This window comes from Rhopalosiphum padi, chromosome 1 (genome assembly GCF_020882245.1).
Source record: "Rhopalosiphum padi isolate XX-2018 chromosome 1, ASM2088224v1, whole genome shotgun sequence".
Classification (NCBI taxonomy): Eukaryota; Metazoa; Arthropoda; class Insecta; order Hemiptera; family Aphididae; genus Rhopalosiphum; species Rhopalosiphum padi.
This window is the reverse complement of record NC_083597.1, coordinates 60,686,139-60,699,555: the sequence shown is the minus strand read 5'-3', so window position 1 is coordinate 60,699,555 and position 13,417 is coordinate 60,686,139. Positions and strand designations below refer to the sequence as shown.

The 13,417-nt window shown below is 28.7% G+C and overlaps 1 protein-coding gene across 16 annotated transcripts in view; it reads right to left on the bottom strand.

The window, feature by feature from the left end:
• LOC132918586 (calcium/calmodulin-dependent protein kinase type II alpha chain) overlaps positions 1 to 5,793 on the bottom strand; it is a 51,233-nt gene extending 45,440 nt beyond the window's left edge. For 12 of the 16 annotated variants that reach the window (XM_060979898.1, XM_060979899.1, XM_060979903.1 and 9 more), the window contains exon 1: positions 5,378 to 5,793. In XM_060979898.1, the coding sequence (XP_060835881.1) occupies positions 5,378 to 5,442 (65 nt within the window). In that variant the 5' untranslated portion in view covers positions 5,443 to 5,793. The remainder of the gene's footprint in view (positions 1 to 5,377) is intronic. The other 4 variants (XM_060979911.1, XM_060979912.1, XM_060979913.1 and 1 more) reach the window with 1 other exon arrangement.
• Positions 5,794 to 13,417: the final 7,624 nt, after the last annotated feature.

Here is a 13,417-nt window from a genome sequence, read left to right as displayed (position 1 = left end):
AATTTTCAATTTTGTCTCCCCAAAACTAGTACCAACTAGATTCATTTTCCAACTAAAATATATTAAAATGGAAAATCAAAACATTTTAGTTCTATAAAACAAATAAACATACTAACAAAAATAAAACCACACACATCATTGTAAAATCAATTTGTATTCATCGCTCCGCTCAGAATCAAAAAGTTCTGTAACGTTATAATAACAACTGCTGTCAGAAATAATGATATCAAAATTGAATTTTTTTCCGTACGAATAATATTATAAAGATTGAGGTCAGTTTTTGCTAAAACAATATTAATTATTTGATCAATACTCTGCGTGTGTTTTTTTTCAAAGAGTCTCGAGCATGCATAATAAATATACAAATACACGAACGATGAATATTTTAGAAATCCCTTTTTTTGTTTGTTTTAAAAATTCTAAAATTCACTCGAAAAACAGCAACTGTTAAAAGTATAAATATGAAATATATAAGCAAATATATTATGCATGTACTTATTATATATAAATTCTCAGCTTCCGAAACGTTTTAATAACGAATGGTTCAATTATTACTGGGGCATTGCGTATTTTGTCGTGACGTGAAATCTATCTGCTACGGCACGATAGACCGTTTATCTAATATATGTATACAAATTAGGTGGGAATTCGGTGGTACTGGTGGTAGGGTATAATGTATTAATGTTGATTTACGGTGACACTAACCTAACCACACACCACCCCCGCGCACCATAAACCAAAAGGTTGAGCACACCTGAGTTGAGTACAATGAAACTGTCGTCATAGCGACAGCCGATGCGAATTGATTTTACTCAACGCAAAACGCATATGTCGCACAACCGACTATTATAATATGTATATTATTATAAGTATTATTATACATACTACATAGATATCGAGATAAATAAGAATACTAGTATTCGATGTATATAGGTAACAAAAGGTCAAAGGACACATGAATACACATATATTATGTAGTATTATATATAATATATATACACATTACTATAGTACAATACTATCCCGCTGCAACAGATACCGACTTCGATCGCGAAATAATATTTCCGGTATTACGTCAGACTTGCATTATAATATTATAATACATAATATAAACACATCTCAAACTAGGTCTTATGCTAAAGATTTTTCCCTGTCGGAGTTACGCCCAAAGTAGGATGTTTTGACTCAAGTGGGTGGTGTAATGGAAATATGAAGGGTGGTTTCTAAAATCAACAAATTCTTATTATTTCAATATTCTAATTATTATAATGGAACGGAATTATGAAAATAATGAATCAAAATATGAATACACCAAATTATTTTATTTCAACTGCAACAATTCATAAATTTATTATCAGTCAATTGTAATTATTTAGGTATTTCTAACTAATTTAACAATTTAGGTTTTAGTCAGTTAGAATAAGGTCTGCATCGGCTGTTGTTGTAGAAAAAATAAAACAGACAAGTACAGCAATATTTACGACAGTTGACCGCTAACATAATATCTACCTACGTGTCAACAGATATCAAGAGATAATCATATTAAGTTTGATGAAATGCTATCGACGAATATTACTATTATTATTATTTATATTTGTTTAATTTTTATAGTCTTGCCACTATAGATGTGACTAGGATTTAATAGTTACACGTCTAGAGTCTTGAAAAACAAAAGTTCAAAATAAGCAGTGTAAGCATCATAAGCGTTACTAAAGTCACAAAGAGTCCTTAAAAATCTGCACAATCGTTAAAAATAAAATATGTTTAATACATATATTTTATAACTACATACACCTATATTTAGATACAAATATTTATAAAATATTATTATCGATAATCTCATCAAAACGTTATTTTTCTTTGTTTATTATAGCTTGAAAACTGAATCAGATTTTTGGGTCATACATGATATGTTGATGCATATTTTCATTTTTCTCATACATAAACTTGCACTTTAGTATAATAGTAATTATATTTATATATATATATTTCGCACCTCTAAAATAAGACTGTCAAGGCAAAAAAATTATAGTTTTAAGAAAACCTATTCAAAATTTAAAACTAAGATATTTTAAAGAGTTTTTTCCTATGAATTTGAAATAATAAACTTAATTACTTACAGATGAACAGATGTGTGTTTTAATATGACTTCTACAATTATTATAATATTAAAAACACTTTCTTAAACCCAAAAAATTAGACTTATAATATTATTTTTTAAGTGAATAAAAGACTTACATATTTTTAGATATGGTGATAAAATGTATCTATTTGAAAATACATGACTGCTGATAGATTGACGTATTTCATAGAATGGCGCTAGAATATCACAAATTATAAAATGCATACGCATACCACCAACACTCTAAATATTACTGTTTTCCAATCAACACAAAAATTAGTTTTTATTTTGCTCAAGAAACTCTTTGAAATAAGGTAGTTCTAAATTTTGACTTCAGTATAATTAACTGGTAAATATTTAAAAATTGTACTACCATAAAGCAAATATTGTTTTGTTACTTTTAAAAGCATGTTGAGCTTAAATTAATGCATTTTGAGTTGTAGCAATCTTGTTCTAGAGGTTTTATAGTGACTATGAATTATTTTCACTTTTAACCCATCGTAACAGTTTTTTTTCATATCAAAATTTAAGTTTTAACCAGGAGGAGCTAAAAAATAAAAACTTATGGAGGGGGGGGGCTAAAAACGTCTATAGTAAGCTCACTAGTTACGTCGATGTGTTATGTTCAAACCATTGTGGCTACATATTTGACAGCGGTGAAAATGTGTGCCGAAATAGAAAGGGGAGGAGGATATAATAGTGATATCGAGGCTTACATTACGCATCTTCTGCTGCATACCGAGAACAAAAACCTACCCGCTTATCGGATTCACATTACACTACACATGCCGCGCATATCGATTCGCTCTTGTGGTTGCTACAGTGCTGAGGGTTAGTATGCTTACCAAACGAACAAACCACCGAGAAAGAAAAGGGAAAAAATGAAAATTCACACCAGAGTCATGAAGTAATAATAATAATAATAATAATATAAGCGCAACGAAAGGTTAAGGACTCATATAGAGCGCCACTCCAGAGAGAAATAGTGTCATAAGGGTCATTAAAAGGCGCATGCTTGCTAAAATTCACAGTCGTATTACTACTGGTATATGTAGTAGTATGTGTGTGTGTGTGTGTGTGTGTGTGTGTGTGCATAAAGACATGGAAGGGTCCAAAGTGGTGGTGGTTGGGACGCATAAAACTGAAGTAGGGGAGGAAACGGAGATGATGAGAGTACAAGAGAGTGAAGAGGGTGGTTAGTAAGAGAGAGGGAGAGAAAGAGAGAAAGAGAGAGTGAAAAAGATAGAGAGAGAAGTTCAATAAACCCAGCACCCGGTTGTCCAACAATGACAAGCAACACGAATTGGCATCTACACCCACCCTTTCTCTACCTTTCATCATCTACCGCTCACCATTTATATATATATCATGACATAAAATATTTTGTTTCCATCTCATCCCAATCACGTTTATCATATTTTGTTATCCTTTACGAAAATTTTATTGCACGATCGATGAATATATATTATATATATATATTCATTATATTCCATGAAATTAATAATAATATTACGATTTATAATCAATCTGCAGGATATTAAACACATTTATTAATTACAAATAGCCAATGATAATAAAATACATTATATAGATTTCACCCCAATTTCGTGTTGAGGACCAATTTTTCATCCTTTATATATTTACTTACTCAAACGCGATAATAGTAATGAATAATGATACCTAATGAAATAACTAATAACAATTTGGCGTATGGATATAGAAGATATATATATTTTAATGGTATGTATGTCAACGGCATCCTTCGATCACTGCGCACGTACCGAAATCAGAGTTGTCAATCGACTGCGCCTCCCGTGATAATAATAATTTCATAATAATATATGTATAGAATATGATACCCATAGACTATAGTAATATTATGCAGTTGTACTTCTATATATTCGTATATTATACCTACACAAATTATATTATACATGATTTTAATACACATCTCGGTGAGGCGCCGCCGTCCTAAAAGCGATGGCACGTGATTTATGAGCACGTGCATTACGACAATTTAACGTCTATGACGTATGGCATATATAGTATATAATAAACTCTATGTGTATATAAATAAATAAATATGTATATATATATATTATATACGGTACGCGGTTACAGAGCCAGTGGAAGTGACGGAGGAACGGAGGGTCTACGCGAGTATGTGTGCGTGAATATGTGATTGTGCTGTTATGTGTGTGCACGCATGAGTACGTATAGTGGACGGGTTTGTGGGAGGGGATGAGAGGGAGGCCCCGATGACCTGATCTAATTTTGTAAACGTGTTGTTGCACTGCTGCGGTTCGTCAGTCAAATCCCTACAGTCCTTGCCACCGCGTAATACATGTAAAACACGTATGGGGCAATGACGGCGTGTGTATAATATGTGCACAATATATATATATTATACACATGATGTCTATAGAGCACAGCCACATGATGTAAACTTGTTTTCGCCTAGGGCACAAAGTATATTATTACTCTTACTTTCACCTTATAGGTATACACATATATATATATATATATATTACATCCTATACCCGTGTGTGTGTGAGTTCGCGTATATAATAAATACACACACATGCGCGGCAGTAGAACATTCGCCGGACTTAGATGCCGCCGCCGCCGCCACCACCGACGACGACGCTTTATCGATTCGCGTTGAATATGTGCGAAATCCCTAAACGAGGATTACGTCCCCGCCGACGCACAGACGGAAAATAAACCATTGGGAATTCGTCGTCGTCGAGTGGTTGAATTCCTATTGTTTTGTGGAGGAACAGGGGGTCACGTAATAATAGAGCAAACACTAAATAATAACGCATGCATAATAATTTCATAATATAACATGCGCGTTATTGGCGGATGTCGATGGGATAATCGATGCCAAACAGGCGCCCGCGAGAAAACACGGGGGTCCCCAGCTAGGCTGAAACGAACGATAGGAGAAAAAAAATTACAGGTGCGCTTATACGAAAAATGTAGGTAAATATATCTGGTAAGAAAAAAAATTCGTAATCTATACTCAGCGCTTACCATAGTACACTGTATATATACTATACTAATATTATGTCACTGCGGCATGTATATAATATTACAGATAATATAATCGTATAACACATCGTCGTCGTCGATATCCAAGGCGACGAACGTAGGTAATAAAAATAATAGTACAAAATATACATCGCCCGGAGATAAATGCGTACAACACGAGGCGTCGTGATAAGTGCGTTTATATAATATATAGGTACTTACTTTCCGAGTTCTTCTTTAAGTTCGTAATTGTCACTAAATCGCGTACATACGAGCGGCGCGGCCATCGTGTCGTGCGGTGTTCGTGTGCCGTGTGCCGTGTGTGTGTTTATACGTGGGTGTAGGTGTATGTGTGTAGTATATGTATGGTTAGATTATAGTTTGTTTAAAAAAAAAATTAAACCGAGGGGTCCCGCGTTCGGCGTTCGAACCGTGTGTCTACTGCGTGCAGCACAGTACGTCGGCGTGCGGTGTAAGCGTGTGCCGCGTTAGCGTTCGCGTTTGCGTTTGGGTGCGCGCGCGATCGCGTGTGAGTGTGTGTGTGTGTATAGGTGTTTGTGTCTGTGTGTATATGTGTGTGTGTGTAAGTCTTGTGTGCAGTGCGTAACGCCGCGGACGCCGGTGCGGGTGCTCTGCGGGCGCCGTTCCACAATCAATACCGCAGACGGCGTCGGCGGCGGCGGCCGGTCGGCAAAGTTCGGCACGTCTCGTGCGGACCGCCGAGCTACTTGTTGACATCCCTCTATTATAATGGTGTAGCGTAGTGGAGCCGCCGCCGCCGCAGCTTGTGCTCGATATCAGACGCCGGCGCCCCTTTTGTATGTGTATACGCGCCGCCGTCGCTGCTGACACAGCCGCGCGTGATATGTACAGTGTACATTCTTCCTTCTACCAGTCCTTCACTAGTTCACTACAACTTCCTCGTCCTGCGTCACCGATGTACGAAGTCTCCGCCACCACAATTCGCTCTTTTTTCTTTAAATTTTATATATATATATGAATTTTATATACGTACATAGATAAATCGTACTATTGTCAGCTTAACCTACCCCTTCCTAAGGGTGTTTCTGCCCCCCACGTATGTGACTGGGACCAATACAATTCCTTGCTTTAATGAGCTATAAAATAGACTTTATTCGTTTAGATGAAAAACTTTACAAGAAAGAAAAAATACTTAGAAAAACAATTGTTGAATTAATTTTTTTTTAATGCTTTGTGAATCAAAATCGTTTTAACATCCAATATCCAACGTTCATTACAGTTAGATGGTTAGATTACGGCAATAAATGTCTACGATTCGATCATTCGAAAGGAAATAAGATAGTAATGAAAGCATTAAATTAAAAATGATTAAACAATATAATAAAACACTTTACTTCTGCCTAATTATATTAAATTATAAAATACTATTGAAATGATCAACGATAAAAGAATATGATTTATATCATATTTAAAATAAATTAAAATACAAAATCTAGAATTATAGTAAATTTTTTACCTATACTGTCTTATTATCTCTTTATATAATACTATATTACTATACAGTACTAAATACTTACATAAATGTTGTGCTATTAATCTTATTATTTATTTTATAACAACTCACGTTTGATGTTAATAATAATAATAAATAATAATTACATAATTATAGACTATTGTTAATTATTATATATAACAAAATAATAGAATCGTTGTTCATTAATTCATTATTATAGTGTATTTTCGGTAAATATATTATTGAATACATCCTACATTCATACCAACAATGACTCATCATATTTATAATAACCTATCTAAACTTTTTCAAAACACTATAGAAACATACATTTATGTATTAGATTCTGAGCACATCAATAATAAATGTATTGATTTTATAATGATGTGTATTTTAATTTTAATGTGAGTGTCACTATTAATTGGGCAGTAAAAATCATAAAATCATCAACGTTGAGAATGGATATCTGATAACAAATCGAATTTAATTAGTACTGTTGGGGGAAAGGTAAACTAGATATATAGAGGATAAAATTTGTATTTGTGAGAAGAAAAGCTTGAAAAGTTCTTCAAAAGTTGTTCCTAAAACAAAAAAAAATATCAAAAATATATAAAAACAATTTTTTATGAGTTCTAATGTTTACAAATTTGGCAAGATCATGAAAATAATATATATCTAAATTATTTTGTAGTTCAAAATTCGTAAAATATTAATACATTAATACCTAAGATTTAAAAATTAAATACAAAATTCCGCATAAATTTATGTACTAAATATTTTTAAAAAATTGACTTTTATTTGGCTATTCGTCAGTATTTGACTCAATTTTTTAGTAAAACTAAATAGTGTATTTATTATTATATCGAATTTATAAAAAATTATCATTAGAATTTAAAAAAATTGTTATAATAATACCTATAAATGCATGATAGGCCTTTGAAAAGTACGATAATTACAAATTACCTAATTTGAAACTTTCGATCGTTCTAAAAATGTAAATTTTGAAGATATCAAAATATAAAGGTCAAAGATGCTCAGAAAAATAAAGCAATCCAAATCCAGTTTTAAAAACAATGGTTCTTGATCAAGACATTTTTATTTTACTGTACATGCACGGAAAAATGGTTTAAAATTTAAATTTATCAAAAACATATGTATTTATATGTTCTGTGCCCAATTAAAAAAATCAGAATCAAATTCAAGGTTACTCGTTTGAAATATTTCCTATTACCTTTAAAATTGAGCACACGGTATAATGAATTATCCTTTTAAAAATATAGACCGACAAACTGTATTCGCTCAGAATCATTTCCTATGATTTATTATTGAATTTAAATTTAACATGTATATAACAATTCACTGTGTTACACTTAACACTTACTATAAAGCAAAAAGAGTTCCCCAATTTTTTCTTAATTTAAAAAATCATTTGTAAGGTATTAAAATATTCTAAACCATCCTTGAAAAAAAATACAAAAAAATAAAGATCTTGCAATACAAATATATTATACTATAAAAATGTCACATTTAAATTGCTATACCCGTTTATCATATAAATTTAAGAAGGCATTGCTATAAAAATACATAATTTATTTTGTAGAGGACATAGGTACTTGCATTATGGTAGTAAAACAGAATATACAATAACTAGACAAAACTATAAAAAAGTATTTTATGAATATAAAAATAATATTAGGTATATTTTAAAGTGAATTTTCAATTCGATAAATGTTTAAACAATGAAGTACTCTTATCTTGCGAATAAGACTAAATTAGTACCCATTGTTAATGTCTATGTTATATCTATTACATATATAGGTATTTATACGTGTATGAAAACATGTATAGGTAATACCGTATATGTTATGTCATATAAAAATAATATAAACCGTTCAGCATTTTATTTATTTATTTATTTTCACCCATTTTTGCAAAAACTTTCAAACGATTGCAACTTATTAAACAGAGTTATCCTAATTGCATATAGTGTTAAATAGTTAATGATAGACAAAATAAATAGTACAGTAGTTTACAAGTTTCAATCTTAGTGAAAATGTAGTACATTTTATCTTTCAGAAAATTTTCACGTCACACCAAATCTAACCAACGTAAAACATTCAGATTTCAGGTCAGCTGCTGTTGCAATGGGTGCATACTACAGACTACACGAATATAACTAATAATAACAGTAATAACTAATAACATTATAATAATATTACTATTATTCATTCTTTATCTTAATAATTTATCACCGAAGGGCGATAAGCTTTAAAATACGAATAAATATTACGCACGTACGACATACCTATTAAGTATAAAACTATAAATAGAAAAATCCAATTGACGATCCAAACATGTATCACGCTATTTATCTCATGAATATTTTCTATAAATCACTATACCTACGCACTATGATACTCGTAAAAATTAAAGACAGAAAACACACATGATTTTAAGTTTTCGATAGTTTTCAAAAAATGTACCAATTTCAATACTCAAAGCCCGCGGCCATGGTATGTATAATAGATGGGTAGTAGGTACCTATATTATTTGATGGGTAATAATATATATTATAATTAAAAATAACATTTACGACTTATATGCATCTATTTAGACATTTTCAATATTTCATTATATAATATCATAATATGATCTGATTAATTATGCCGGGATATAATAGTATTATACAGTATTAGTGATTATTCTACTTATTCTAAATTTTAAAAGAATTTTTAAGATTGTATATGTATATATATTATAGTCGTAGATTTAAAAAATGTTATTTAATAAATAATTTTTAGCGTACTGAATTTAAGGAAAATATTTTACAATGATCATAATAATATACGACAAAGAATTTTAAACATTGGTTATTATTTAATATTAATTAGCTTAATGGCCATTAATATTAATAAAAAGCTGTCACTTGGACGAAAACTTAAGGTAATAATGTAATACAATATTCAATTAACAAAGAACAGCAATTTAAAATAAACAGACGATTGTGAAAAAGTAATTAGTTGGGTCAACAGTATGCAGTTTGTATACTATAGGCGTGCTCAAACTTGTATCACAGGTGTTACTAAAATTTTCTACACAAAGTGAGCCATATAACATCCCAATATCATATTTTAAAATCTGAATATTAATCTTTTCACTTTTTTTACAATATCAAGTTTAATCATTTATTTGTGATTAAATTAAATTAGTCAACCAAATAAAATTGAAAAAAGTTAGTAGATAATAATAATTATACATTATCGCTTTAATTAAAATAATTTTTGAAAGTATCATAATATAATATTTTGATTACCTATGAATCAAAATTGTGGTTATATAATTCATAAAGATTTAAAACTACTAACAAAGATTATTATAATTTATATTAAAATGTAAATTCTTAACTCTTAGAACAATGACCACAGAGATAATATTATAATTATTTACCAATTCAACTAATTTTGGATTGCGCATTTTTAATAACTAATAACTTAATATTAACTTTAAATCCTTAGAGAAATACACAAATTATTTATATATATAGTTCGTTTAGTATAAACATAATATAATACAATTATTTTAATGAACCTTTCCATATTTATTAAAATTATTTTCAAAATCTTTGGTTCTATTTATAGAGATTTAATATTTCACTATTTTTGTTTTTTTACAATTTATGACATTTTATATTGATAACATAATATAGTATTTAATATTTATAATAAATAAAAATATCAGAAATACGTATTCACAATATTTTATAAGTGATTTAGTGATTATTGAAGTTCAAATTTTGATGTAATATAGGTATCTATGTATACTTAAACGAAAACATTCATACATCATTACGTAATTTCTATTTATAGTAACTTTAAATTTTATAACTGGTTTTTCAGTTTATATTTGATAAAAATTTTAACTCTTGGTATAAAAATTATTAATGTAATACAAAATTTCCCCGTAAGTTTGAAAATAACAATTTTCCATCGATTAATTTTAGTCATTTTGTTTTTGTAACTTAATATTAATCATAGACTTTAAATGTTTTGATATTACGTATATTATTGTTTTTTTTTTATACAATTAGTATCTAGTGAAATTTAAATATAAACATTAAATATCATTAAATATCTTTAAATTTTTGTTCATTTATTATAATTTATTTTTAATTTTAATTTAACGCAACCATTATAGACTATAGTAATTAGTAACCACTATAGCCAACGACGAATATTCCGCTCAAAACTTAATATGTAACAGAATCAAGTACGTCCATAAACTTAGGTACACATGTAATAGAATTCAATCAAATCTACTCAACATTATTTGAAACTTGAATGCTTTTACTATTTTTTGAACAGTCGTTAAAAAGATATAAGCAATTTTCTAAAACTGCTTCTTAGTTCATGCCAACAGTCAACATCACTTCAAATACAATTCAAAATCGTTCATTACGGCTTGTTAATTTTCGTTGAAAAGGTCCCACCTTTTGATGAACTTCTATACATTTTAAACAAAACTTTTGTTTAAGCACCGCTTTCTTGTTGTGAAATTATTTTTTTCTATTCACTTAAATAATTTATTAAAAATAATTGTTTTTTTTTTAAATTTTAATATAATATATAAGTATACGATTCTTCATAATATACCTATATGAATCAAATGATATTTGAATTTGATATTTTTAAATAACAAACAATTTAATGTATTTGGTTTATATTTTTAATGTAAAAATGGTGTGTGATATACTAGTACCACACTTATTAAATTATTTATTTTACCAATTATGTGATTTAAGTTTTTATGTTATTCTGTAATCTATTGTTATGTCTAAGTCTTACATTCTTACATAGACCACATAATATCCAATTCCATTTTAGCCACTTGAATTAATAAATGCAATTATTTCAGATATATGATTCTATGATTATAAATGTATAACTAAAGATAAATTAATTATTTTAATTAATTCTGTGTTCAGTGAAGTGTTAACTGTTGGTGTGAACTTAGCGATGGTTTTGGAAAATTGCTCATAACTTATAAATGGTTGTCCTTGTTGGACATATTTTAAAAAACAATACAAAAAAGGTGGGCCAGATGGGACCGCTTTCTCATACAGTAAGTGACGAGTATGTCGCTTTGATGGATATGTTAAATTTGAATTCAATAATATATCATTGTATAGTGAAAAGCGATTCTAGCGGAAACGAGCTGTCAGCCTACATCACAATAAGTACCTATATACATTTTATTACGAGTATTTATTTTTTGATATTTCTATTAAAGCAATTTATTTTACTATTAATTTCACGGTAGATTGAAAATTTTCAGAAAATATTATATTTATTATATTATTATAAATTATAATAATATATATTTTTACTATAATATCTTAAAATAAATCTACATATTTTGAAAATTTAATTATGTTATACGTAAATGTTGTATTTCTTCACCAATAATGTTTTTGAATTATAACAAAATAATTAACATCGTAATTTATCCTTTATGTATATCTATGTAATTTCGTCCAAATTTTAACTTCAGATATCCAAAAAAAAAATAATTGTGTATAGTGAGAATTTTTAATTTTGACCTCTCCTAAGTACAAACTACGTAGATATAATTTTCTATCAAAAACCACCCTCAAAGTTGAAAATCTTATCATTTCTTAACTAACTATTATGTATATATTATACACAAAAAAAAAAATAAAAAATATCGTTGTAAAATCAATACATCATTGCTCCGCTCAGAATCTTAAACGGCCAGAAAAATTGTTAAATTAGTTTAATTTAATTTTGTAATTCAATTTCGTATGTGATACCAAGTTTCTGGACATGAATCAATACAAGTTCCCTGAATTTTTAATATTGAATTAAGTATAAATAAAACACTGCATATAGTATGATGCAGTGCCGTGCTCAGCTTTTTTAAAAGGGGGAGGGATATTCATTTTTGACTTGTTATAGAACCTAAATTTTTTTCATGTAGATAATAAATCATTACAAAAAAAAATCCAAAGGGGGGATATGACACCTTGATCTCCCCCCCCCCCCATTGAGCACGCCACTGATATGATGAACGATTTATTTATTTATTCATATACGGAACCACTCCATTACAAGACAATAAGAATTTATCAGAAAAACAATTTAATAAAAATACTAATAAAATTTTACTAAAATAATACCTAAGGTTTTAAAATTATGTCAATTATGATATAATAATAATATATACCTAATATTTATTCCCAAAGAATGAAAGAAATACTAAAAATAAACAAAATCGGAGAATAAAAATAAATACAAAAACAACCACAAAATATATATTAATATCATTTAAATTTAACTAAATGTTAAATAATATTCACATTTGTAGTGCTGAATAATTACTATAAATTAGTATTTACATTGTTCCCAACTAACATTAAAACATTTGCTGCGATAATGAGTTTATTATTTTTTATATGAAAAGAGTTTTTAATTCTAATATTTGTATAAGAATTTTTAAAATGTAGGTGCTTAAGTAGAAATGGAATATATATATATACTGAAATTAATGAGTTTACATAAAAAAAAAATTATGTTTTGATCAATTATTTATTTTTATAAGATCCAAACATAAAAACCATATATTATCTTTATGTATTTAAAATTTAGAAACTTACCATTATTAAAACAGAATATTATTAAAATATAATTTAAATTCTTCTAATCTTTTTATATTTGTATTATGCTCAGTATTCGGTACAACATAAAAATAAT